General features: G+C 43.2%; 1 protein-coding gene and 1 non-coding gene across 3 annotated transcripts; one reads left to right on the forward strand and one right to left on the reverse strand.

Moving 5' to 3' along the window:
• The first annotated feature begins 12 nt into the window (after positions 1 to 12).
• Positions 13 to 27,876, forward strand: HAUS1 (HAUS augmin like complex subunit 1). Of its 2 annotated transcripts, none has more exons than XM_063699189.1 (9): positions 13 to 31; positions 6,372 to 6,546; positions 17,726 to 17,861; positions 19,478 to 19,612; positions 22,007 to 22,130; positions 22,840 to 22,905; positions 24,366 to 24,437; positions 25,287 to 25,334; positions 27,618 to 27,876. In XM_063699189.1, exons 3-9 carry the CDS (start codon positions 17,749 to 17,751, stop codon positions 27,666 to 27,668), a joined length of 609 nt encoding a protein of 202 aa, XP_063555259.1. In that variant the 5' UTR covers positions 13 to 31; positions 6,372 to 6,546; positions 17,726 to 17,748; the 3' UTR covers positions 27,669 to 27,876. The 2 variants fall into 2 exon arrangements, with proteins under 2 accessions (XP_063555259.1, XP_018869376.2); XM_019013831.3 differs by lacking the exon at positions 13 to 31 and adding an exon at positions 5,502 to 5,621.
• Positions 21,170 to 21,273, reverse strand: LOC115931542 (U6 spliceosomal RNA). The gene has a single exon (XR_004068010.1). It is a non-coding gene; the product is annotated as a U6 spliceosomal RNA (small nuclear RNA).
• Positions 27,877 to 27,999: the final 123 nt, after the last annotated feature.

The following is a 27,999-nucleotide window of genomic DNA, read 5'->3' on the forward strand; positions in this document are numbered from 1 at the left end:
GAATTTTTAACAAACACCAGCACCGTTCCAGGTGATCCGATCTGCGCTCAGGTTAAAGATTCCCAGCTTTTTTAGATTCATTCTAAAAGAATCCTGTCAGTGAATTAGAGCAAACTGTTTAAAAATCCTGATAACCTGGGGAGGGAGAGCATCAAGATAAATAGCTAATACATGCGGAGCTTAATACCTAGGTGATGGGATGATAGTTACAGCAAACCACCATGGCACACATTTACCTGTGTAGCAAACCTGCACGTCCTGGACATGTATTCCGGAACTTTAAATTAAAAAAAATATATCAACAATCACAAGGAGGCCTAGAAGAGTCATTGCCAATCCTACTGAGAATTGTCCAGAATCAGAAGTCTTACACCAGGATAGGACGAGGACTCGCTTTTTCCTCTGCCAACATCTAGTTTCATGCCATTGGGAACTCTGCTTCTTCATTTGGAGTCAAAGGGAGATGATGAAAAAACACTTTCTATGCTTACCTGGATGGGCTTTTTTTTTTCTCCACAGAATTACCATACTGAGATTTTTGTGATATATGCAGGATTTGTGTGTGTGTGTGATGCTGGTTATTATGTCATAGTGGACACTTATTAACGTTGCCTTCACTTTTCTTTTTTTTTATTTATTTTATTTTATTTAAGACAGGGTCTCACTCTGTTGCCCAGGAAAGAGTGCAGTGGGTTTATCACCATTCATTGCAGCCTGGAACTCCTGGGCTGGAGCAATCCTCCGACCTCAGCCTGCGCCCCTGTGGTCCCACCACCATGCCTGGCTAATTTTTTTGTAAAGACGGCGGCGGTGGGCAGGGCGTCGGGGGAGGTCTCACTATGTTGCCCAGGCTGGTCTCGAACTCCTGGCTTCAAGTGATCCTTCCTCCTCAGCCTCTGTGCTGGGCCCACTTTTCACTGTTTGGAGAAGCATTTTCAGTTCCATCCCCCAAATCCTGGCTTACACCTAGAACCTGAATTTTGGTGAGACAAATAAATATCCGGGCTACAAGGGTCATCTCCTGAAACATGGCTTGTAAACACGTGATTAGCCATCCTTTTCTCTAGTATTCTACTCTTTTCAAGGTAAGCCATGGGAAAATAGAGCAGCAGTTCTCCTGGGAATCGGGTACAAAAAGGCTGTCCAAGCCAGGCGCAGTGGCTCACGCCTGTAATCCCAGCACTTTGGGAGGCTGAGGCAGGTGGATCACCTGAGGTCAGGAGTTCGAGACCAGCTTGGCCAACATGGCAAAACCCCATCTCTACTAAAAATACAAAAATTAGCCAGGCATGGGGGCGGGCACCTGTAATCCCAGCTACTGGGGAGACTGAGGCAGGAGAATTGCTTTAACCCGGGAGGCGGAGATTGCAGTGAGCCCTGATTGCACCACTGTCCTCCAGCCTGGGCAATAAAAGTGAAACTCCATCTAAGAAAAAAAAAAAGAAAGAAAAAAAGAAAAGAAAAAGAAAAAGGCTGTCCAAGTAAAATAAAATACAGAGACAAATCTCTAAATTTAAAACATTTGGGAAGCAACAATTGCCATTCAGGGCATACACACAAACAGGGTGGTCTTTGGTATGTCAGAAGAACAAACAGATGGTTAGAGGTTTTATTTTTGTAAAAGAGAAATATAGCCAGGAACAGTGGCTCATGCCTGTAATCCCAACATGTTGGGAAGCCAAGATGAGAGGTTCACTTGAGCCCAGGAGTTTGGGGGTGCAGTGAGCTGTGATCACACCGGAACACTCCAGCCTGGGCAACAAAGCAAGACCCTATATCAAAACAAACAACAAAAAAAGAGAACTGTTGCATATTGTTCTTTAAGAAAGTTCATTGTCACTAGTACAGTTTTGGGGAGCTGGCAAGTTTTGATTGGCAAGTAATGGCAACTAGGTAAAATGATTCTTAGAGTCACTGCAGGTTGTTTTTAGCAGCTAATTAGATAAAACTGGTTTAGATCGGCCGGGCACGGTGGCTTACGCCTGTAATCCCAGCGCTTTGGGAGGCCGAGGCGGGTGGATCACCTGAGCTCAGGAGTTCGAGACCAGCCTGACCAACATGATGAAACCCTGTCTCTGCTAAAAATACAAAAATTAGCTGGGTATGTTGGCGGGTGCCTGTAATTCCAGCTACTTGGGAGGCTGAGGCAGGAGAATCACATGAACCTGGAGGCAGAGGTTGCAGTGAGCCAAAATCATGCCATTGCATTCCAGCCTGGGCGACAGAGACTCCATCTCAAAACAAACAAACAAACAAAAAACTGGTTTAGGTTATAGTGGGCAGTTTCAGCAGCCAGGCTTACAGATAATTACATTTTTGGAGCAATGCTATGTGCCCTGAGTGCTTTTTTTTCCCTTTACCTCTCGACACTGTTTTAGTTGGGGATGACAAGAATGACCCAATCAACTTTCACAAGCTAACAGGAAAAAATATGGTTTCTAAAAACAACAAGGCCGGGCATGGTGGCTCACGCATGTAATCCTAGCACACTAGGAGGCCAAGGCGGGCAGATCGCCTGAGGTCAGGAGTTCAAGACCAGCCTGGCCAACATGGCAAAACCCCGTCTCTACTAAAAATTCAAAAATTAGCTGGGGTTGGTGGTGCACACCTGTAACCCCAGCTACTCAGGAGGCTGAGGAAGGAGAATCGCTTGAACCCAGGAGGTGGAGGTTGCAGTGAGCCAGGTGGAGGTTGCAGTGAGCCAAGATTGCGCCTCTGCACTTCAGCATGCGCGACAGGAGTGAGACTATCTCAAAACAACAACAACAACAACAAAATTAGCCGGTGTGGTGGCTCACACCTGTAATCCCAGCACTTTGGGAGGCTGAAGCAGGTTGATCACTTGAAGTCAGGAGTTCAAGATGAGTCTGGCCAACATATCGAGATCCCCGCACCCCCTGCCCCGTCTTTAGCTGGGCATGGTGGCACATGCCTGTAATCCCAGCTATTTAGGAGGCTGAGGCACGAAAATCACTTAAACCTGGGAGATGGAGGTTGCAGTGACCACTGCACTCCAGCCTGGGCAACACAGTGAGATTCTGTCTCAAAAAAAAAAAAAAAAGGCCGGGCATGGTGGCTCATGCCTGTAATCCCAGCATGTTGGGAGGCTGAGGTGGGCGGATCACAAGGTCAGGAGATCAAGACCATCCTGGCTAACATGGTGAAACCCCGTCTCTACTAAAAGTACAAAAAATTAGCTGGGTGTGGTGGCGGGCACCTGTAGTCCCAGCTACTCAGGAGGCTGAGGCAGGAGGATGGCGTGAACCCGGGAGGCAGAGCTTGCAGTGAGCCGAGATTGCTCAACTGCACTCCAGCCTAGGCAACAGCACAAGACTCCATCTCAAAAAAAAAAAAAAAAAAATTGCAGGGATATTTTGTAAAATTTGTAGTGATAAAAGTGGACAAAAGACATAAAGATAACTTTTTTTGCCCCATACTGAAGGACTGCACCAGTTTATCTGAAATTTGGTTACAGAGCAGAGATATATTTAGTTTTTGTTTTGTTTTGTTTTTTTGTAGTGGATTTTCACTCTGTCGCCCAGGCTGGAGTGCAGTGTCTCAATCTCAGCTCACTGCAAACTCTGCCTCCAGGGTTCAAGTGATTCTCTTGCCTCAGCCTCCCAAGTAGCTGGAATTACAGGCACGTGCCAACATGCTGGCTAATTTTTGTATTTTTAGTAGAGATGGGGTTTTGCCATGTTGGCCAGGCTGGTCTTGAACTCCTAACCTCAGGTGATCCACCTGCCTTGGCCCCCCAAAGTGCTGAGAATATAGGCGTGAGGCACCGCATCCAGCCAGAGCAGAGATATGTTTGAAGCAAAAAGAATAAGCAAGACAGGCTGGGTGTGGTGCCTCATGCTTGTAATCCCAGCACTTTGAGAGGCCCAAGTGGGAGCATCGCTTGAGGCCAGGAGTTCAAAAACAGCCTGGGCAACATAGTGAGACCCTCTTTCTACAAAAAATACAAAAAGTTAGCTGGGTGTGGTGGTGCACGCCTATAGTCCCAGCTACTCAGGAGGCTAAAGCGGGAGGATTGCTTGAGCCCAGGAGTTCAAGGTTGCAGTGAACTGTGATCACCACTATACTCCAGCCTGGATGAAAGAGCAAGACCCTGTCTCTAAAAATAAAATAAAATAAATAATAAATAAGCTTGGCTTGCTAGTAAGTTTCCTTTGAAAAGAAAATCATTTTAGGCTGGGCGTGTTGGCTCACACCTGTAATCCTAGCTCTCTGAGAGGCCGAGAGGCCGAGGCAGGCAGATCACTTGAGGTCAGGAGTTTGAGACCAGCCTGATCAACGTGGTGAAACCCCCCGTTCTACTAAAAATAAAAAAATTATCCCTGCATGCTAGCACAAGCCTGTAATCCCAGCTACTAGAGAGGATGAGACAGGAGAATTGCTTGAGCCTGGGGGCGGGGGTTGGAGGTCGCAGTGAGCCAAGATCATGTCACTGCACTCCAGCATGAGTGACAGAGAAACACTCCATCTCAAAAAGAAAAGAAAAGGCAGGGCGCAGTGGCTCATGCCTGTAATCCCAGCACTTTGGGAGGCCGAGGCGGGTGGATCACCTGAAGTCAGGAGTTCGAGACCAACCTGGCCAACCTGATGAGATCCCATCTTTACTAAGATACAAAAAATTAGCTGGGCGTGGTGATGCACACCTGTAATCCCAGCTACTCGGGAGGCTGAGGCAGGAGAATCGCTTGAACCCGGGAAGCAGAGGTGGCAGTGAGCCGAGAGCCGAGATCGTGCCACTGCCCTCCAGCCTGAACAACAGAGACTCCATCTCAAAAAAAAAAAAAAAAAAAAAAAAAAAAGCTGGGCGCGCTGGCTCACGCCTGTAATCCCAGCACTTTGGGAGGCCGAGGTGGGCGGATCATGAGGTTAGGAGTTGGAGACCAGCCTGGCCAATATGGTGAAACCCCGTCTCTACTAAAAACACAAAAATTAGCCAGGCGTGGTGGCGCTTGCCCGTAGTCCCAGCTACTTGGGAGGCTGAGACAGAAGAATCGCTTGAACCCGGGAGGCAGAGGTTGCAGTGAGCCGAGATCATGCCACTGCACTCCAGCCTGGGCGACAAAGCGAGGCTCCGTCTCAAAAAGAAAAAATGTCCCTAGTTTTTAGGTTGGGGGAACTAACGGATCAAGTTAAGATTGCCTCAGCTCATATTGCCAGGGTAGAATATAAATTCTGAGTGGATGCAATCAATGTGGAAGAAACACAAACATCTTGCTAAGCAAGAACCAAACGTTTCAAGTACGTTTTTTTAACAAGTGATTCAAACAAGAAATAAAAATAAAAGAAAGAAAAAACAACCTGGTTCTAGGCGGCTCTATCTCTCGTAGTGGAGATTATACCGCGGAAGGCGGGAAGAGCTGGGAAGTGGCAACGAAGCGAGGCTTGCAATGCCAGAGCCTTCGACCAGCCTTGCACAGGGGCTCAACGGCCAGGAGTCTCAGGAAAAACCACAACTCCCAGAAATCCCGGGCCCGGAGAGGGGCGGGTGCCAACGGCGTGTGGGCGGGGCCTAGGGAGTGAGCGGGGCGCATCTCCCGCTAGGAGTTCCTAGTAAAGTGGCGGGAGCCGCAGCTATGGAGCCGCAGGAGGAGAGAGAAACGCAGGTGCTGGGGCGGGAATGGGGATCGTTGGCCTCCTGGAAAACGCGTTTTTGACACCTCCGCGCCGCCAGCGGGTCTCCTGTGCGCGCCACGTCTACTTTTCTCTCCCCTATTCCATACATCCGTCTTTTAGTGCCGCCGTCACTATCTGCAAGCCCCCCGTGCTTAGGCTGTTGAAGGCCTTTCCCTTCCTGCCCGGGCCTCCCCTTGTTTGGATCTGGCCCGGGAGAGGCGTTGAGCAGCCCGTGTCAACAGACTCTGGAGTGGGACTTATGAAGCCAAACCCGCCTTCCGGTTCGCTGCTCAGCCCGGCTGCTTCCACATCTGAACTGCTTCCGCGCCCTGCATCCCAACACTGGGAGCCTCCCGGCGCGGCGGGGCTTCTGGTGATCGAGGGACAATTGCTTTTTTCAGGCCATGCATGGTCTAATAATGCGTTCGCATTATTATGGTCTATTAAGCTTTAAGGTTTTTCAAGCGAGGCAAATTGTTAGCCTGTACCGCTTTTGCAGATTTGGAAAAGAAGGGATTGTTCTCTGGTAATTTTCAGTATTGTACGTTTCTTTGTGTACTTGCTCACTTTTTATTTCCTGATATCTAGTATCTCCCTAAAGACAAGTGAGGTTGTGAAGTAGGACTCCAAAATAGTCACAGAAAGCATTTAGTTTGCTTTTGATCACTTCTTTGTCATATTCTCATCGAGCCATTACAGTAAACAAGGCTTATAATATTTGTCTTTCTTTTAATGGTTAGGTTGCTGCGTGGTTAAAAAAAATATTTGGAGATCATCCTATTCCACAGTATGAGGTGAACCCACGGACCACAGAGATTTTACATCACCTTTCAGAACGCAACAGGGTCCGGGACAGGGATGTCTACCTGGTAATAGAAGACTTGAAGCAGAAAGCAAGTGAATACAAGTCAGAAGGTGAGATTAAGTCCAGAGTTTTGAACGAGAATAAATAGAGGTAACCAAATTTTGTAACACTAAAGTATACAGGATTAATTTACTGTAGACTACTTGTTTTGCTCCTTTATTTTTCCCAGATTTTCTTCCACTCTGTTATAGTAGTAACTTTTTTGTTTTATGTTTATATATATATGTATATGTATGTGTGTGTGTGTGTATATATATATATATATATATATATATATATATATATATATATTAGACAATCTTGCTCTGTCGCCCAGGCTGGAGTGCAGTGGTGTGATCTCAGCTCACTGCAACCTCCATCTCCTGGGTTCAAGTGATTCTCATGCCTCAGCCTCCCAAGTAGCTGGGACTACAGGCCTACACCACCACACCCGGCTAATTTTTGTGTTTTAGTAAAGACAGGGTTTCACCATATTGGCCAGGCTGGTCTCGAACTCTTGACTTCAGGTGATCCTCCTGCCTCAGCCTCCCAAAGTGGTAGGATTAGAGACATGAGCCACCCTGCCTGGCCAGTAGTAATTCTCTAAATAATAAATGTTATTATACTAAATATCTTATTGGTACTCTGATAGCAAAACAGTAAGCCTTAAAAGAGTCTAAACTTGTTAGTCTGACACACAAGATGCCTTGTGGTTTTTTACTTACCTATCTGTTTTTTCTGTTTCCAGTCTCCATGATTTAGTCATACGGACCTATCAGGACACCTGAGGTGGTGGCCATGAAATGTGAGACTTGGACGAAATTACTCTATGACTACGTATCAGGAGATTGCATTAGAATTTTCTGCTGGGCATATATAGTTTGAAAAAGTGCATTCAAAGCCGGGCGCGGTGGCTCACGCCTGTAATCTCAGCACTTTGGGAGGCCGAGGCGGGCGGATCACGAGGTCAGGAGATCAAGACCATCCTGGCTAACACGGTGAAACCCCGTCTCTGCTAAAAATACAAAAAATTAGCCGGGCGTGGTGGCGGGCGCCTGTAGTTCCAGCTGCTCGGAAGGCTGAGGCCGGAGAATGGCGTGATCCCAGGAGGCGGAGCTTGCAGTGAGCGGAGATCGCACCACTGAACTCCAGCCTGGGCGACAGAGCAAGACTCCGTCTCAAAAAAAAAAAAAAAGAAAGAAAAAAAGAAAAAGTGCATTCAAGATGCCTATTGTTTTCATAATACAAACCACAAAAGTAAAGATTGACAAAAATCTTTTTAGATACGAGAATACACCAAAGAGAGGAAGTGAGGCCTGCATTTGCCCTATATTTAATCAGATGTATGGTATTTGTTACATATGATATTTTGAATATACTGCAGTTTATATTTGATTCTATTGCATATGTGCATTTTTCCAGTGTTCTTTTAAAAATTAATATACAGCAGGGCCAGGTGCAGTGGCTCACGCCTGTAATCCCAGCACTTTGGGAGGCCAAGGTGGGCGGATCACTTGAGACCAGGAGTTTGAGACCAGCCTGGCCAAGATGGTAAAACCCCGTCTCTACTAAAAATACAAAAATTAGCCAGGTGTGGTGGTATGTGCCTGTAATCCCAGCTACTTGGGAGGCTGAGGCGGGAGAAATGCTTGAACCTGGGAGGTGGAGGCTGAAGTGAGCAGATATCACACCACTGCACTCCAGCCTGGGCAACAGAGACTCTCTCAAAAAAAAAAATTAATTAATTAATTAATTAATTAATTAAAAATTAACATACGGTAAAATTGACTTTTTATTTTTTTGTACCATTTTAATACACTTAGAGTGTAGAACCACTCCCACAATCTGAAATCACACAATCAAGATGCAGAACAGTTCCATCACCCCAAAAACCTCCCCTGTGCCACTCCTTTATAGCCATATTCTCCCATATATGTGCTTTTAAAATTGTCTTATTTTTAAATGATTTTATTTTTGTAATTATTAAAATACAGTACAGAGAAAGGGACTTGGAGCCCAGAAAAATCTCATTTTATAAGAGCTTTCTTTTTTGTCTATCATATACTGTAACCAAAAATCTAAGGATTTCAAAGTAAAATTATTTATGTCTGTCCTTAAATACCTTTCAGGGTGATACATATTAAATAACAAATGTTATAACTAATGTATGCAAAAGTTTAACACAATTTTTATGTCTAGGTATCTAGAAGAGCATTGCCACCATTGAGATCTGATAACTCTGTGCATCATTACTTCTCTTTTCTAAGTTTTTCCTTCTTTTATACAGTGAAAGTGTTGAGCAGAAAATGAAAAATATGTGGAACTTTATAACAAGTGTACATTGATGTGTATTGGTAAAGAGTTTCAGCTTCCTCCATTTGCGATTCTAAAAACTGGGTAGTAATGCCATCTATAGCTCACTGGACTTGAATGACCTTTGAGTTAAAAATAATCCAAATCATTTTTTAGGTGCAGTTTTTATTTCTGCAAAGCACAGTTCTTTACAGCACATGAGATTGGAACTTTTGGAAATATTTGCAGGAATTGGGAAAGGACATAAAACTTTTAGATGAAGTTTTGTTGTTGTTGTTTATAGTGGAGAGACAGTCTTCCTATTTTGCTCAGGCTGGTCTTGAACTCCTGGGTTCAAGTGATCCTCCCACCTCAGCCTACCAAGTAGCTGGGATTATAGGTGCACACCACGTGCCTGGCTGTGTGGAGATTTTTAATCATGAGGAATACAAATGAAACTATTGAAACTATTCATTCTTCATGCCACCTGTTTGTCACTTGAGGAGGCAAATGAGAAGAAATTGCCCTGGCTAGAACCTCCAATATGATGTTGGATAGAATTGGCAAGTACAGACTCCTTGTCTTGTCCCTAATCCTAGACAAGAGAGAATCCAGTCTTCACCATCAAGTGTAATGTTAGCTGTGGGATTTTTGTAGACACCGTTTGTCAATTTGAGGGAATTTACTTCTTTTTTTTTTTTTTTTTTTTTTGGTAACGGAGTCTCGCTCTGTCGCTAATTTTGTATTTTTACTAGAGACAGTGTTTCACCGTGTTCCGTGTTGCTCAGGCTGGCCTTAAACTTCTGACCCTGCCTCACCCTCCCAAAGTGCTGTGATTTATAGGCGTGAGCAGCCACTCCTGGCCCACTCTAATTTTTATTATTTCCTTCCTTCGGCTTGCTTTAGGTTTAGTCTGCTCTTCTTTTTTCAGTGTCTTAAAATGGAAAGTTAGGCTATTGATTTGAGATTGTTCTTCTTTCTTAAAATAGGAATTTACAAGTATAAATTTCCCTCCACATACCATTTGCAATGTATTTCATAAGTTTTGTTGCATTGTACCTACTTTCATTCATCTCAAAGTATTTTCTAATGTGTTTGATTTCATCTTTACCTGTTGGTTATTAGGAGTGTGTTGTTTAATTCCACTTTGTATTAGTCCGTTCTCAAACTGCTATAACGAACTACCTGAGACTGGGTATAAAGAAAAGAGGTTTAGGCCGGGCGTGGTGGCTCAAGCCTGTAATCCCAGCACTTTGGGAGGCCGAGGCGGGCGGATCACAAGGTCAGGAGATCAAGACCATCCTGGCTAACACGGTGAAATCCCGTCTCTACTAAAAATACAAACAATTAGCCGGGCGTGGTTGCGGGCGCCTGTAGTCCCAGATGCTCGGGAGGCTGAGGGAGGAGAATGGCATGAACCTGGGAGGCGGAGCTTGCAGTGAGCTGAGATCACGCCACTGCACTCTAACCTTGGCGACAGAGCAAGACTCCGTCTCAAAAAAAAAAAAAAAAAGAGAAAAGAAATTTAATTGACTCACAGTTCCACGTGGCTGAGGAGGCCTCAGGAAACTTACAATCATGGTTGAAGGTGAAGGGGAAGCAAGGCACGTCTTACTCACTATGCCAGAGGAGGAGAGAGAGACAGAGAGCATGAAGCTGGAAGTGCCACACTTTTGAACCATCAGATCTGGTGAGAACTCACTATCACGAGAACAGTAAGGGGGAAGTCCGCCCCCATGATCCAATCACCTTCCACCAGTCCCCTCCCCTGACATGTGGGGATTACAATTCAACATGAGATTTAGGAGGGGACACGGAGCCAAACTATATCACACATATTTGTGAATCTCCTAAATTTCTTTCTGTTATTGATTTCTCATTTCATTTCATTTCATTATGACCAGAGAATACCTTGCATTATTTTGATCCTTTTAAATGTATTGACATTTGTTTTATGGTCTAGCATAAAGTTGTTCTTTCCTGAAGAGTGTTCTATGTGCCCTTGAGAAGTATGTATATTCTCTTGTTGGGTGGAGTATTCTTTTTCTTTTCTTTTTTTTTTCCTCCTGAGACAGAGTCATGCTCTGTCGCCCAGGCTGGAGTGCTTTGGTGCGATCTCAGCTCACTGCAACCTCCGCCTCTCGGGTTCAAGCAATTCTCCTGACTCAACCTCCTGAATAACTAGGATTACAGGCACATGCCACCACGCTTAGGTAATTTTTGTATTCCTAGTAGAGACAGGGTTTCACCATGTTGGCCACACTTGTCTCTAACTCCTGACCTCATGATCCGCCCACCTCGGCCTCCCAAAGTGCTGGGATTATAGGTGTGAGCCACCACGCCCTGCCTCAGTTGCTTTTTTAATCAGTTAAGGGAAGAAAGTAGAAAAAATATGCATGTATGCTCTCTTTATAATTCCATAGTTACCATTACTTACAGTCTTTGTTTTTTCATGTGCATTCAGATTACCATTTGGGGCTATTTGATTTCAGCCTACAAAACTTCCCTTAGTTCTTGTAAATTGAGTCTGCTAGCAACAGATTCTCTCTGTTTTTTCTATCTAGCAGACTTTATTTTGTCTTTTTTTTTTTTTTTTTTTTGACACAGAGTCTTGCTCTGTCACCCAGGCTGACGTGTAGTGGCGTGATCATAGCTCACTGCAGCCTCGAACTTCTGGGCTCAAGTGATCCCCCTGCCTCAGCCTCCCAAGTAGATAGGACTACAGGTGTAAATCACCATGCCCAGCTTATTTTAAGTTTTTTTTTTTTTTTTTTTAGATGGAGTTTCGCTCTTGTTGCCCAGGCTGGAGTGCAGTGGCGCAATCTTGGCTCACTGCAACCTCCACCTCCTGGGTTCAAGTGATTCTTCTGCCTCAGATTCCCAGTAGCTGGGATTACAGGCATGAGCCACCACACCTGGCTAATTTTGTATTTTTAGTAGAGGCAGGGTTTCATCATGTTGGCCAGGCTGGTCTTGAGCTCCTAACCTCAGGTGATCCACCCATCTGACCTCTCAAAGTGCTGGGATTACAGGCGTGAGTCACCGACCTGGCCTTTCAAATTTTTTTGTAGAGGTGGGATCTTGCTATTTTGCCTAGGCTGTGCCTTCATTTTTTAAAGGTAGTTTTGCTAGGTGTAGGGTTCTTGGTTGAAGATTTTTTTGTGTTTGAGCACTTTGAATGTGTTATTTCACTGTCTTCTGGCCTACATTATTTCACCAAGAAGTCAGCATTAATCTTACTGGGGTTTCTTTGTAAGTAACAGGTAGTTTTTGTCTTGCTGCTTTCAAGATTTTCTTTTTTTTTTTTTTGAGACGGAGTTGCCCAGGCTGGAGTGCAGTGGCGCATTCTCGGCTCACTGCAACCTCTGCCTTCCGGGTTCAAGCGATTCTCCTGCCTCAGCCTCCTGGGTAGCTGGGACTACAGGCATGGGCCACCATGCCTGGCTAATGTTTTGTATTTTTAGTAGAAACAGGGTTTCTCCGTGTTAGCCAGAATGGTCTTGATCTCCTGATCCGTCCACCTCGGCCTCTCAAAATGCTGGGATTACAGGCATAAGCCAATGCACCCGGCCTCAAGATTTTCTTTTACTTCAGCATTTTTTACCCTAATATGTCTGTTTGTAGTTCTCTTTACATTTATTTTACTTGGATTTGTTGAGCTTCCTGAATGTGTATATTATTGCTTTTGAATGAGCATGGTAAATTTTCAGCATTGTTTCTTGTTATATTATTAATGTTATTATTTTTGAGACAGAGTCTCACTCTGTCACCCAGGCTGGAGTACAGGAGCGTGATCTCGGCTCACTGCCACCTCTGCCTCCCCAGCTCAAGCAATTCTGTCTTAGCCTCCTGAGTAGCTGTACTTACAGGCATATGTCACCACACCTGGCTAATTTTTGTATTTTTAGTAGAGACGGGGTATCGCCATGTTGGCCAGGCTGGTTTTGAACTCCTGGCCTCAAGGGATCCTCCCACCTCAGCCTCCCAAAGTGCTAGGATTACAGGTGTGAGCCACAGCGCCCAGCCTAATTTTTGTATTTTTAATAGAGATAGGGTTTCACCATGTTGGCCAGGCTGGTCTTGAACCCCTGACCTCAAGTGATCTGCCTGCCTTGGCCTCCCAAAGTGCTGGGATTACAGACGTGAGCCACCATGCCCAGCCCATAATATCTTTTGATCTATCTTCAAGTTCACTTATTCTTTCTTCTGCCGCTGCAAATCTAGTGTTAATTCTCTCTAGTGAATTTTTCAGTTCAGTTATTGCACTCTAGAATTCCCATTTACTTCTTTTCTTACAATTTCTTTCTCTTCATTGATATTCTTTATTTGATGCAACATTGTCATCTTACCTCATGTTCCTTCTTTAATTTGGTTTCCTTTAATTCTGTGAACATGCTTATTATGGATATTTGAAGTTTTTCCTGATAAAGCCAACATCTGGTCATTCTCACAGGCAGCTTCTGTTGCTTGCTTTTTTCTATTACAGTTCCTTTTTTGTTCTTTGCATTCCTCTTTTTTGTTGTTGTTGTTGTTGCTGGAAACTGGACATTTCAGACAACAAATTGTGTCCTTGCTAGGTACTAATCTTACTTCCTCCTGTTATTGTTATTGGCTTACCTGTCTGATCGCTAGCTGGATTATTTTAATGAAGTCTGTTTATCCCCAACAGTGTTAAACTCCTGATGTTGCTCCTCAGGGAGACACACACTTGAGTATCTCCAAGGTCACTCTGAGTTGACAGTGTTTGGGTCAAGCTGACTTCCTCTCTTTCACTGAGCACACCTGACTGTAAAATTCCACTAATTTACAGCTGTTGTTTTCAACAATGCCCTGGGCATAAACTGCTCTACGAGCAATTCCAATCAAATTCTAGCTCCCTTAGAGGAATAGTTTCTGAGGTCAGTTAGATATTTGTTTTATCTTCTGGATGGCTCTCCTAGATGTCTTAACTACAAACTAATTGCCCTACAGTTTAGCCTGTATCTTGAATCTGCTCCCAATTTCTTTGACCACAACTTCTACTCTTTTTGAGATTGCCCTTAGGCTTGAACCTTTCTAAGCTCTATTGCAAATGTAGTCAGTTCCTTTGGGAAGAGATGGAGAGCCATCTGTTTTATGACTTGATTTTCCCATGAGGCAAAATCTCTGAACCCAGACTCTGGAGTTGGGGTTGGAGGTAGGCAGGGAAAATGTCAAGTTTGTCACTGAGCGATATGCCAGCTATAGGAACTGCTTGGTAGAGAGGGAGTGCGGCAGCCTTAGGTCCTCTTGGCTTGCCTCTCCTGGTGTGGAACCACCACCTCACTAGCCGGAGCAAGGGCCATTGGGACTCCAGTATTCTCAGCTTGCCTTACTCAAGGAGCTTCCATTCCAAGAGCAGTGGCTGGGCAGACACACCTCTCAACCACATCCCGCTGGGACTTGGATGCAGTAGCAGATAGCTAGTGGCAGGATGAAAAACACTAAAGTCTTGCTTCTGCCAGGAAGAAAGCCTTCGAGCTGGGAGCTGGGAGCAAAGAAAGCCCCATGTTGACTGCAGCTGTCTGGAGTGGAGTCTCCACCTCAGTGAGCTGGAAGGGAGGAGGGAGGGAGGAGTCTTGGTTCAAATACCACAAATTCTCAGTGTCCTTACTGAGTTTTTATAGATTGTATTGAATAGTTGTTTCTTCATTTGCTGTGTACCCTTAGGACCATTTTTAGAGGCTTTAAATGGTTGGGTTTGTTTTCTTTCTTTCTTCTGATTTTCACCAGTTTCACAGAAGAGCAGGTCAGCCCAACTCCCACACTATTATGCTGGAAGTTGATCTCCTGGTCAATTGAATTTTGACAAGGGTGTAACAAGACAATTCAACGGAGAAAACAATAGCCTTTTCAACAAAAGGGACAACTGGATATCCATATGCTCAAGAATGAAGTTGGACTCAAATTCACACAAAATAGAAGAATTCTCTCAAAATGAATAAAGCGCCTAAAAAGGCCAGGCGCGGTGTAATCCCAGCACTTTGGGAGGCCGAGGTGGGTGGATCACCTGAGGTCAGGAGTTTGAGACCAGCTTTGCCAAATGGCGAAACTCCATCTCTACTAAAAATGCAAAAACTAGCCAGGCATGGTGGCATGTCCCTGTAATCCCAGCTACTAGAGGGGCTGATGCAGGAGGATCACTTGAACCTGGGAGGCAGAGGTTGCAGTGAGCCGAGATTGTGCCACTGCACTCCAGCCTGGAAAACAGAGTGAGACTGCATCTCAAAAAAAAAAAAAAAAAAATTAGCCAGGGGTGGTGGTGCACGCCTGTAGTCCCAGCTACTTGGGAGGCTGAGGTGGGAGGATTGCTTGAGCCCGGGAAGCAGAGGTTGCAGTGAGCCAATATCATTCCACTGCACTCCAGCTTGGGCGACAGAGTGAGACCCTGCCTCAAAAAAAAAGCCTAAAAAATATGAGCTAAACCTAAAATGCATAGAAGGCAACAAAGGTATATACCCTTGTAACCTTGGATTTGGCATTGGTTTCTTGGATGTGATGCCAAAAGCACAAGCAACAAAATAAAAAGTATATAAATTAGACATCATCAAAATTTAAAACTTTTGTTCTCAAAGGATACCATCAAGAATATAAAAAGACAGGCTGGGCGTTGTGGTTCACACCTATAATCTCAGCACTTCGGGAGGCTGAGGCAGGTGTATCACCTGAGTCTCAAGTTCAAGACCAGCCTGGCCAACCCTGTCTCTACTAAAAATACAAAAATTAGCTGGGTGTGGTGGCACATGCCTGTAATCCCATCTACTTGGGAGGCTGAGGCATGAGAATCACTTGAACCTGGGAGGCAGAGGTTGCAGTGAACCGAGATCGTGCCACTGCACTCCAGCCTGAGCAACAGAGCGAGACTGTCTCAGAAAAAGGGAAGGGAAGGGGAGGGGAGGGGAGGGGGAAAAAGGAAAGAAAGAAAGGGAAGAAAGGAAAGAAAGAATATGAAAAGAGACAGTCCTCAGAATGGGAGAAAATATTTGTAAATATATCTGATATGGGACTTGTATCTACAACATGTAAAGAACTCTTACAACTCAATAATAAAGCCTGGGCACAGTGGCTCACACCTGTAATCCCACCACTTTGGGAGGCTGAGGCAGACAGACTGCTTGAGCCCAGGAGTTTGAGGTCAGCCTAGGCAACATGGCGAAACTACATCTCTAAAAAATTACCAAAATTAGCCAGGCATGGTGGTGCACACCTGTAGTCTCAGCTACCTGGGAGGCTGAGGTGGGAGGATCACTTGAGCCCAGGAGGTGGAGGTTGCAGTGAGCTGAGATTGTACCACTGTACTCCAGCCTGGGTGACAGAGCAAGACCCTGACCCCCCAAAAAAATAACAACAAAAAACAAAACCTCAATAATAAAAAGACAACCCAATTTTAAAATGGGCAAGGGGTATACACAGACATTTCTCCTACGAAGATACACAAATGGTCACAAAGCACGGCATCATTAGTCATCAGAGAAATTCAAATCAAAACCACAGTGCTAGGCTGGGCACAGTGGCTCACACCTGTAATCTCAACACTTTGGGAGGCCAAGGCAGGCAGATCGCTTGAGTCCAGGAGTTCAAGACCAGCCTGGGCAACATGGCAAAACACCATCTCCACAAAAAAATACAAAAATTAGCCAGGTATAGTGGTCCACAAGTACCTGTGAGGCCAAGGTGGGAGGATCATCTGAGATCGTGCCACTGTTCTCCATCCTGGATGACAGAGTGAGACCCTGTCTCAAGAAAACAAATACCACAGTGCCACTTCACAGTCACTAGGATGGCTATAATCAAAAAGACATATTGCAACTGTTGGAGAAGATGTGGAAAATTGGAGCCTTCATCACTTCTAGTGGGAATGTAAAATCATACAATCAGTTTGGAAAACAATCTGACAGTTCCTAAAATGTTTAAACATAGAGTTAACATATGACCAGCAATTCCACTTATACCCAAGAGAAATGAAAACATATGTTCATATCAAAACCTAACATTTACTGAATGAATGTTTTTAGCAGCATTTATAATAGCCAAAATGTGGAAACAACCCAAATGTCCATCAGTGGTTAAGTGGATAAATAAAATGTGATATGTCTGTATAATGGAATATTACTCAGCCATAAGAAGGAATTAAGTACTGGTACATGCTGTGGCATGGATGAACCTTGATACTATTGTGAGAGAAGCTAGTCACAAAGGACCACGCATCTTATGATACCATTCATATGAAATGTCCCAAATAGGCAAATGAATAAAGACAGGAAGTGGTTGCTAGGGTTTCATGGGTTGGTAGATTAGGAAGTGATGACTAAGCGGGGCCGGGCATGGTGGCTCACACCTGTAATCCTAGCACTTTGGGAGGCCAAGGCTGGCAGATCACCTGAGGTCAGCCTGGGCAACCTAGCGAGATCTAGTCTCTATAAGAAAACATAAACCGGGGGCAGTGGCTTACGCTTGTAATTCCAGCACTTTGGGAGACCAAAGTGGGCGGATCACGAGGTCAGGAGTTTGAGACCAGCCTGGCCAACATGGTGAAACCCCATCTCTACTAAAAATACAAAAAAAATTAGCTGGGCATGGTGGTGGGTGCCTGTAATCCCAGTTACTCAGGAGGCTGAGGCAGGAGAATCACTTGAACCCGGGAGGTGGAGGTTGCAGTGAGCTGAGATCGTGCCACTGCACTCCAGCCTGGGCAACAGAGTGAGACTCCATTTCAAAAAGAAAAATAAAGTGATGACTAAGGGATGTAGAGTTTCTTTTTGGAGTGATGAAAATGTTTTTAAGAATAGGTTGTACTGATGGGGATACAACTAAAAGCCACTGAATTACATACATACCTTAGGTGGGTGGATTATATGCTATGTGAATTATGTCTTGATAAAGCTGTTAAAAATTTTTAAAAAAGCAAACAGTCACTATGGAACTCTTTCATGTTTTTAGCCAAGTATCTTCAAGACCTTCTCATGGAGAGTGTGAATTTTTCCCCCGCCAATCTCTCTAGCACTGGTTCCAGGTATCTGAATGCTTTGGTTGACAGTGCGGTGGCCCTTGAAACAAAGGATACCTCGCTAGCTAGGTAATTCTTATGACAATTTTAATTTCTGCAATCATATCTGCTATAAGGTCTTAAAGACTTTTTGTTCTCAGCATAATTCTATATGAAAAATTGGCAATAAATACAAAGCACTGAATTTAGTTACTTCATGTCTTTGCCAGTGAGTATAATTAATTTGGATAAATATGGTATTGGTTAATTTTTAGTATTTTCTTCTTCTAGGATTAGGTTTATGAAGGGTGGTTCTCATGTATATTTGGAAAGGGGTTAGTATCACATTGTTCCCTGTGTATAATAAGAAAGATAGTAGGCTAAATGATTTGGTTGAGCATAGTAAATTTTGGTTATGTCTACCTTTTTGTTAAGTAGGTCAGGAATTTTCATTCTTTTTAACAGGCATTTTACTTGTATAATAACATGATTCTTCCAACAACCTTTAGAGGAATCAGGAGGTGTGGGTTAAATAATTTCTCCGAGCTACTAAATGGCAGAGCTGAGATTCAAAACCAGTCTTATAAAGTTCATATGACTACCACTTTTGGCCATATCTTAGCTAGGACTACTAATATTTTGTTTTTGTTTTTGTTTTTGAGACAGAGTCTCATTCTGTCACCCAGGCTGGAGTGCAGTGGCGTGATCTCGGCTCCCTACAACCTCCACCTCCCGGGGTAAAGCGATTCTCCTACCTCAGCCTCCCAAATAGCTGGGATTACAGGCGCCTGCCACCATGCCTGGCTAATTTTTTTGTATTTTTAGTAGAGACGGGGTTTCACCATGCTGGCCAGGCTGGTCTCAAACTCCGGACCTTGTGATCTACCCACCTCTGCCTCCCAAAGTGCTGGGATTACAGGCGTGAGCCACTGCGCCCGGTAGAACTACGAATATTAATACAACTTATCATAGTCAAAGAACAACACAGCAGAACAGCTTACCTGTCAATTTAAAGGCAATTTATATATAAGCTCAAAGAGTAGTGTTTTAGGTATAAGAGCATCCCTACTGTATGGCAGCAGAAATCTAGACTTGAATTAAATAAGTTCAGCAGATAACAAATACTAGTTGTATGTTAGTTGTATAAGCACTGGGGAAGCAGGGATGAATCATATAATTTCTTGCCTTTTTTTTTTTTTTTTTTACAAATAATGTGTATTTTAGAATTTTTTAAACTTTTTTTTTATACTTACATACTATCATACAACTTAAAGTCACATTATGTTTTGTGCCTTCTTACTATAGCTCTGTTATAACTGGGGAAGCGAGATGAATACGATAGTAACTTCCTTAAAGAACAGTCTCTGCTTACAGTCAAATAAGGGAGATAGAAATGTAACTATATCATAGTGTGACAGCTGTAACAGTAAAAGTATGTACAAGGTATAGCTGGGTAGTACAGAGAAGGAGGTAGTTAATGCCAGGATGACAGGGACGCTCATCTGAGTTTTGAAGGAACAAATGGAACTTTGCCGAATGAAGAAGGGCATTCCAGGCAATGGGAACAGTGTGTAAAAAAAGGCATAAAGGTATGAACAGCATGGTTATATAAAAATCTACAGGGCGATAAAGTCATTTTTAGCAATGAGGAGTAATTATAATTATTGCCCATTAAGCCCATGTATATGACCAGATTCTTCTTTTAGTTTTATCCCTGCAGTGAATGATTTGACCTCTGATCTCTTTCGTACCAAATCCAAAAGTGAAGAAATCAAGATTGAACTGGAAAAACTTGAAAAAAATTTAACTGCAACTTTAGTATTAGAAAAATGTCTACAAGAGTAAGTAATTGAGTTCAGAGTGGTGACAATTTATAAATAAGGGAGTAATAGGACATTGTCAAATTTAGTTTTGGCAGTAGGTGTGATTTTAAAAACATTAGGAAATGGGGTCCATAAAACATTTTTTTAAGTTGAATGATTAGTGGAGCTGGAGATGGTTGGATATAGACTTTTCCAGCTTTTTTTTTTTTGAGACGGAGTCTCACTCTGTCACCCAGGCTGGAGTACAGTGGCACGATCTCAGCTCACTGCAACCTCCACCTCCTGGATTCAAGCAATTCTCCCGCCTCAGCCTCCCGAGTAGCTGGGATTACAGGCATGAGCCACCATGCCCAGCTAATTTTGTATTTTTAGTAGAGACGGGGTTTCTCCACGTTGGTCAGGCTGGTCTCGAACTCCCGACCTCAGGTGATCCGCCCGCCTCGGCCTCCCAAAGTGGTGGGATTATAGGCATGAGCCACTGCACCCAGCCTGACTTTTTCAGCTTTTACTTCATACAATTTTACTTCATACAATTTCTTACCTTATTTTTTTTTCTTTTTGAGATGGAGTCTCACTGAGACACCCAGGCTGGAGTGCAATGGTGCAGTCTTGGCTCACTGCAACCTCCACTTCCTGGGTTCAAGCAAGTTTCCTGCCTCAGCCTCCCCAGTAGCTGGGACTACAGGTGCACACCACCATGCCCAGCTGATTTTTGTGTTTTCAGTAGAGACAGGGTTTTACCATATTGGCCAGCTGGTCTCGAACTCCTGACCTCAAGTGGTCCACCTGCCTTGGCTTCCCAAAATGCTGGGATTACAGGCATGAGCCACCGTACCCAGCCTCTTGCCTTTTCTTAAAAACAAATAATATGGGTTTTAGAATTTTCAAAATGTATGTGATTTTTCTTATACTTGTAAACTACCATACAACTTAAAGTCACATTATGTTTTGTTGTGCATTCTTGCTATAGCTATGGTATCCCTCTTATGATACTTTAGGCCTTTTTCAGTTCCTTTTTGCCCCAGAGATTAGGGCCTATAGATCAGGAGTATGTGTATATATGCACAAGTAATTTGACGGTATGTAAATTTATTCAACAAATGACTACATATGTGCAAGGCACTGTCATGTCATGTTTATTTTTATTTATTTATTTACTTATTTATTTATTTTGTTGAGACAGAGTTTCTCTCTTGTCACCCAGGCTAGAGTGCAATGGCACGATCTCAGCTCACTGCACCCTCCGCTTCCCGGGTTCAAGTGATTCTCCTGCCTCAGCCTTCCAAGTAGCTGGGATTACAGGCACCTGCCACCACACCTAGCTAATTTCTTTGTATTTTTAGCAGAGACGGGGTTTCACCATGTTGGCCAGGCTGGTCTCGAACTTCATGTCACATTTAGTACAGAGGTATTTAGGACCTCCTATTTCAAATTGGCTTCAGATATGTTAAATTATTATTATTATTTTTTTAAACAAAATTCACAGTTTAGGTTGAAATAAACTATACAAAATTGACTTTCTTTGCCAAAAATAACAGCAATATTTTCCATATTATTTCTAGATAAGCCACAAAACAAAATATGGAACACTTCACAAATTTACCCATCTTCCTTGCGTAGAGGCCACTCTAATTTTCTCTGTGTCGTTCTGATTTTAGTATATGAGCTGCCAAGTATATGAATGGCTGATTTACTTTCTTCAAGAATAATTGGCTTACATTAATTGTAAAATTGTTGTAAACCTGGGCAGCATAGTGAAACTGTCTCTACAAAAAAATTATTTATTTTATTATTATTTTTTATTTGAGATGGAGTCTTACTCTACCACCCACGCTGGAGTGCAGTGGTACAATCTCAGCTCATTGCAACCTCTGCCTCCCAGGTTCAAGTGATTCTCCTGCCTCAGCCTCCTGAGTAGCCAGGATTATAGGCGCATGCCACTATGCCTGGCTAATTTTTGTATTTTTAGTAAAGACAGGGTTTTACCATGTTGGCCAGGCTGGTCTCGAACTCCTGACCTCAGGTGATCTGCCCACCTTGGCCTCCCAAAATGCTGGGATTATAGGTGTAAGCCACTGTGCCTGGCCATCTACAAAAGATTTAAAAATTAACCAGGCATAGTGGCATGTGTCTGTAGCCCTAGCTATTTGGGAGGCTGAAGTGGGAGGATCACTTGAGCCGAGGAGCTTGAGGCTGCAGTGATCACACCACTGCATTCAAGCCTGGGTGACAGACCAAGACCTCATCTCTTAAAAAAAAAAGAAACCCAGAGTGCAACATGGAGGGGAAGATGACCTGGTTACCAACTCTTGGCCAAGCCAGCATTGAATCCAAAAGTAGTAGAGTTTCTATTGTACAATACTTTTACTGAGAAGAAGAAGAAGAAAGTGTTTTTAATTTTGCTTTTTAAAGGGATGTCAAGAAAGCAGAGTTGCATCTGTCTACAGAAAGGGCCAAAGTTGATAATCGTCGTCAGAACATGGACTTTCTAAAAGCAAAGTCAGAGGAATTCAGATTTGGAATCAAGGCTGCAGAGGTTTGTATGAAGGACCGAATATAGTTAGCTCTCTTCAGCCTTATTTTTTACCATCATCCTCACAGCTAGGCATTATTATTCCCTTTTTACAGATGAGAAGACTACAGAGAAGTTGGTAACTTGCCCAAGATTACATAGCTATTACAGTAAGCAGATCTAGATTCAAACTCAGGCATTCAGGCTCTGAAACTCAGGCCTTACACACTGCACCCATCTTGTCACAAATGCGTGAGTGTGGAAAGGATTCACATGTAACGTACAAATGCTTAGATACATGTACAGTTTTTCATTTATACTTGTAGCTCCTCTTTACTGTGTTATATGTTAAAAATATTTGATGGGCTGGGCACGGTGGCTCACGCCTGTAATCCAGCACTTTGGGAGGCCAAGGTGGGCGGATCACGAGGTCAGGAGATCGAGACCATCCTGACTAACACAGTGAAACCCCGTCTCTACTAAAAATACAAAAAATTAGCCGGGCGTGGTGGTGGGCGCCTGTAGTCCCAGCTACTCAGGAGGCTGAGGCAGGAGAATGGCGTGAACCCAGGAGGCGGAGTTTGCAGAGAGCCGAGATCGCGCCACTGCACTCCAGCCTGGGTGACAGAGCAAGACTCGGTCTCAAAAAAAAAAAGAAGAAAAAGAAAAATATTTGATGGTGGTCACTTTTGAAATAATTTTTTAACTGAACTCCTTTTTTTGGTAATTGTAGGAGCAACTTTCAGCCAGAGGCATGGATGCTTCTCTGTCTCATCAGTCCTTAGTAGCACTATCAGAGGTGAGCTTATTTTAACCTAATTTAACTTTCTTTAAAATTTTACTCCACAGTCTGCTTTTTCATTTGTTTCTTTTTATTCGGCTTTTATTCACTGTGGACCTGATTTCTTTTCCTTTACCTTTGTACTTTATATTCACTGGTATTTATATCTTTTATTCCTTGTTTAGCTGTATATGCCCTCACATTTGCATGGTTTCCTTTTTATTATAAGTTAGAAACTCCGCTGGAGTCACTTATGTATTATTGAAGTATTTATTAAACAAATTTATTGAAGGACCATGAGCTAATCATCTAGGTGCTCCCCTTTCTTCTCTTTCAGTAGACAGTAAATTGCAGGTCTCCAAACTCCTGTAGTTACCAAATGCAATTCTGGGATTTTAGGTTATATAAAGGTTTTACCTGTTTTGGTGGGAAGAGAGAGAAATAGAGGGTTTTGTTTTGTTTTATTATTCTTAACGTTTTTCATACTTCGTTCTTGGAATCTAATGTTGACAATTCATAAATATGTATTTGGGATTCTAGTTCTTCCTTTACATTTTTTTCCCCTTGTTTTAATAAATAGAGATGGGGGTCTTGCTATGTTGCCCAAGCTGGTCTCAAACTCCTGGGCTCAAGTGATCGTCCCACCTTGGCCTCCCAAAGTGCTGGGGTTAGAAGTGTAAGCCACCACACCCAGCCTCCTTTATGTTTTGATTCCTCTTAATCACATTCTTTTCTATTCTAAGACAGCATACTTCAATCCTATTGTAAATAAATGGGAGCAAAGGCCAGGCATGGTGGCTCACACCTGTAATCCCAGTACTTTGGGAGGCAGAGGCAGGAAGATTACTTAAGCCCAAGAGTTTGAGACCAGTCTGGCCAAAATGGCGAAACCTCATCTCTACTAAAAATACAAAAATTAGCCGGGCATTGTGGCACATGCCTGTAATCCCAGCTACTCAGGAGGCTGAGGCAGGAGAAAGAAGAATCACTTGAACTCAGGGGGCGGAGGTTGCAGTGAGCCGAGATCATGCCACTGCACTCCAGCCTGGGTGACAGAGCAAGACTCTATCTCAAAAAAAAAAAAAAAAAAAAATTAGCCAGGCATGGTGGTGCACGCCTGTGGTTCCAGCTACCTGGAAGGCTGAGGCGGGAAGACTGGTTGAGCTGAGGAGTTTGAGGCCACCGTAAGCCATGATTGTACCACTGCACTCCAGCCTGGGCAACACAGAGAGACTCCATCTCAAAAAAAAATTATAATAATAATAATTAAATAAGAATATAACTTTCCTATTTTAAGCATCTAACAGGTGTTGTTTCCATTTGGAGTGAGTTTGTCTATCTTTGAAGCTTTTTATTCAATAACGTTATTTAAAATATACTAATGTTAATGCTTTGTTGTGTTTTATTTCAGAAATGGACAGTATTAGTTCCATTGTGAATGTTTCTATTACTCTGTGACTGTGTTCTTTTACCCCCAGAAACTGGCAAGATTAAAGCAACAGACTATACCTTTGAAGAAAAAATTGGAGTCCTATTTAGACTTAATGCCGGTAATAATTTTCGCGAATTAAAAAAACAATTATTTCCTCCAACCTTCCCTGAGGGTACTATATGACCATTAAAATAGTGTGTTTAGGCCAGGCACGGTGGCTCACGCCTGTAATCCCAGCACTTTGGGAGGACAAGGCAGGCTGATCACCTGAGGTCAGGAGTTAGAGACCAGCTTGGCTAATATGGTGAAACCCCGTCTCTACTAAAAATACAAAAATTAGCTGGACCCAGTGGTGCGCACCTGTAGTCCCAGCTACTCAGGAGGCCGAGGCTGAAGAATCACTTGAACCTGGGAGGCAGAGGTTTCAGTGAGCTAAGATCGTGCCACCACACTCCAGCCTGCTCAACAGAGCAAGACTCCATCTCAAAAAAAAAGGCCGGGCATAATGGCTTATGCCTGTAATCCCAGCACTTTGGGAGGCCGAGACGGGCGGATCATGAGGTCAGGAGTTCGAGACCAGCCTGACCAACATGGTGAAACCCCGTCTCTACTAAAAATAGAAAAATTATCTGGGCGTGGTGGTGGGTGCTTATAATCCCAGCTACTCAGGAGACAGGCAGGAGAATCGCTTGAACTCAGGAGGCAGAGGCTGCAGTGAGCTGAGATTGAGCCACTGCACTCCAGCCTGGGCAACAGAGTGAGACTCCATCTCAAAAAAAAAAATAATAATAATAATAATGTGTTGGTTTTTAAAGGTTTAAAGTCAGTGGTAAATTTCAGTGTTATATATACATTGGGTATCCCTCTGGGAGGATTTTTGCCTTTTGAAAAGGATTATGGCATTATTTTTCTCCTTGGGTCTGAATTGAGGCAATATAACCTTTCCTTGTTTTATTTTTTTTTAAAGAATCCATCTCTTGCTCAAGTGAAAATTGAAGAAGCAAAGCGAGAGCTAGTAAGTAGTTCCTGTAATTTTTTCAGATTTTTTTAAAAAGAAAATAAATGCTAATATAGCTAAAGTCTTCTTCATCCTTCTTTCCTTTCTCCTCAGTGGTAAACTGCACTCCTAAAGTTACTGTGTATCATTCTCCTGCATCTTTTAATACTTTTTTGGCTGTGTACGTGTGTATATATTTTTTCCATTAAGAAACATATAGTAGCCGGGCACAGTCGCTCACACCTGTAATCCCAGCACTTTGGGAGGCCGAGGCGGGCGGCACCTGAGGTCAGGAGTTCAAGACCAGCCTGGCCAACATGGGGAAACCCTGTCTCTATTAAAAATACAAAAATAAGCTGGGCGTGGTGATGCGTGCCTGTAATCCCAGCTACTTGGGAGGCTGAGGCAGGAGAATCACTTGAACCTGGGAGGTGGAGGTTGCAGTGAACTGAGATCACGCCACTGCACTCCAGCCTGGGGGACAGAGCAAGACTCCCTCTCAAAAAACAAAAAAACACATAGTAGTATTTTATGCCTTTTAAAATTTTGTGTAGATTTCCCTAGTGGAAAAAGGGGGATATATTGAGAGATATAGAATATTCTAGGCAAAAAGAATTTGCAAAGGCATATAAGCTGAAACATGGAGGACTTACTCAAGCTGTAGCAAGTGATAAAGTCCGGCTGCTTAGAAACATGAAATGTAAGATAAAGTTGGAAAAGGTCAATTGGTTTATGATGTAGAAGGCCTTAACATATAAAGAGTGTTGAACTTAGAGGATGTAGGGACCACAGAAAGCTGCTGTGTGTTTCCTTGTTTTTTAAGCTCAAGAGAAATATGATCAAAGCTATGCTTTTTTTTTTTTTTTTTTTGAGACAGAATCTTGCTCTGTCCTCCAGACTAGAGTGCGGTGGCGTTATCTTAGCTCACTGCAACCTCCGCCTCCCAGGTTCAAGCGATTCTCATGCCTCAGCCTCCCGGGCACCTGGGATTACAGGTGTGTACCACCATGCCTGGCTAATTTTTGCATTTTTATTTATTTATTTATTTATTTATTTATTTATTTATTTATTATTATTTTGAGATGGAGTCTTGCTCTGTTGCCCAGGCTGGATTGCAATGGCATGATCTCAGATCACTGCAACCTCCACCTCCCAGGTGCAAGTGATTCTCCTGTCTCAGCCTCCTGAGTAGCTGGAACTACAGGCACCTGCCACCACGCCTGGCTAATTTTTATATTTTTAGTAGGACGGGGTTTGCTATGTTGTCCAGGCTGGTCTTGAACTCTTGACCTCAGGTGATCCACCTGCCTCAGCCTCCCAAAGTGCTGGAGTTACAGGCGTGAGCCACCGTGCCCAGCCAAATTTTTGTATTTTTTAGTAGAGACGGGGTTTCACCATGTTGGCCAGGCTGGTCTCCAACTCCTGACCTCAAGTAATCCACCTGCTTTGGCCTTCCAAAGTGCTGGCATTACAGGTATGAGCCACCGTGCCTGGCCAAAGCTATACATTTTGATCAGGTTAGTGCTTTAGAAGATTATTCTGTAGCCACTGTTTAGGGTAGATTGAGAGAAAGAAAATTGCAGAAACCAATTAGCTTATTTAGGCCAGATAAGAAGTAATGAGGACAGTGGCAATGAAAATGGAAAAAAGGCCAGGTGCAGTGGCTCACACCTGTAATCCCAGCACTTTGGGAGGCCAAGGTGGGTGGATCAAAAGGTCAAGAGTTCAAGACTAACCTGGCCAAGATGGTGAAACCCCATCTCTACTAAAAATACAAAAAAAAAATTAGCCGGGCATGGTGGTGGGCGCCTGTAATCTCAGCTAGTCGGGAGACTGAGGTAGAGAATTGCTTGAACCCGGGAGGCAGAGGTTGCAGAGTGAGCCGAGATCATCCCACTGTACTCCAGCCTGGGCGACAGAGTGAGACTGCATCTCAAAAAAAAAAAAAAAACACAGAAAAGAGGTGATGTGAGTGACATTGTGGAAGCACATTGTTTTAGTAGCAAAGGCCGGAAAGATTTATTCATATGTCGTTACAGATTTCTCTCTCTCTAAAGGCTTTTTTCCCTTCCCTTCACGTGTTTCTTAGAATCACTTAGGAGTCTGAGTGCTTTTGCAGGGGAAGAGGGGAGATGTAAAAGCAAGGAAATATCTAAAAGCATATTTGATATTCATAATGGTATTTTTAAAATTTTTTGTTTTAATATTTCCTTTTTTGCTTCCCTTATTTTAAATAACATTAAATAAAAGTTAGAGCGTCTGTTTTATGTCCTTATTTATGGTATGTCTTTCTTCCTGTAGGATAGCATTGAAGCTGAACTTACAAGAAGAGTAGACATGATGGAACTGTGACAAAAGCCAAATAAACATCCTTTTCCCTAACAAAGTAAATCGAATAGGACTTTACAGAGTTATTTTTCCTCTTGGCATTTCCTAATAACAAAATTTTCTGTGTTCTTAGATTACAGAATATCATAATTGATAGAATATGGTTTCTTACTGTGTGTTGCATTTTTGTGCCCAAATACATAGTTTTCATATTAAAAAGCCTTTTCTCTTACTTTGTTTCTGTGTGGTTGGTGGTTAAGAATCCTTCAGTAGCTCTACAAGGCAAACATTACGACAGTTGTGCATGTATTCATTAGGTCAGCTAAAGTGAAAAGGAAAGGTTCCACAGCTCCAG

Source organism: Gorilla gorilla, chromosome 17 (assembly GCF_029281585.2).
Source record: "Gorilla gorilla gorilla isolate KB3781 chromosome 17, NHGRI_mGorGor1-v2.1_pri, whole genome shotgun sequence".
NCBI lineage: Eukaryota > Metazoa > Chordata > Mammalia > Primates > Hominidae > Gorilla > Gorilla gorilla.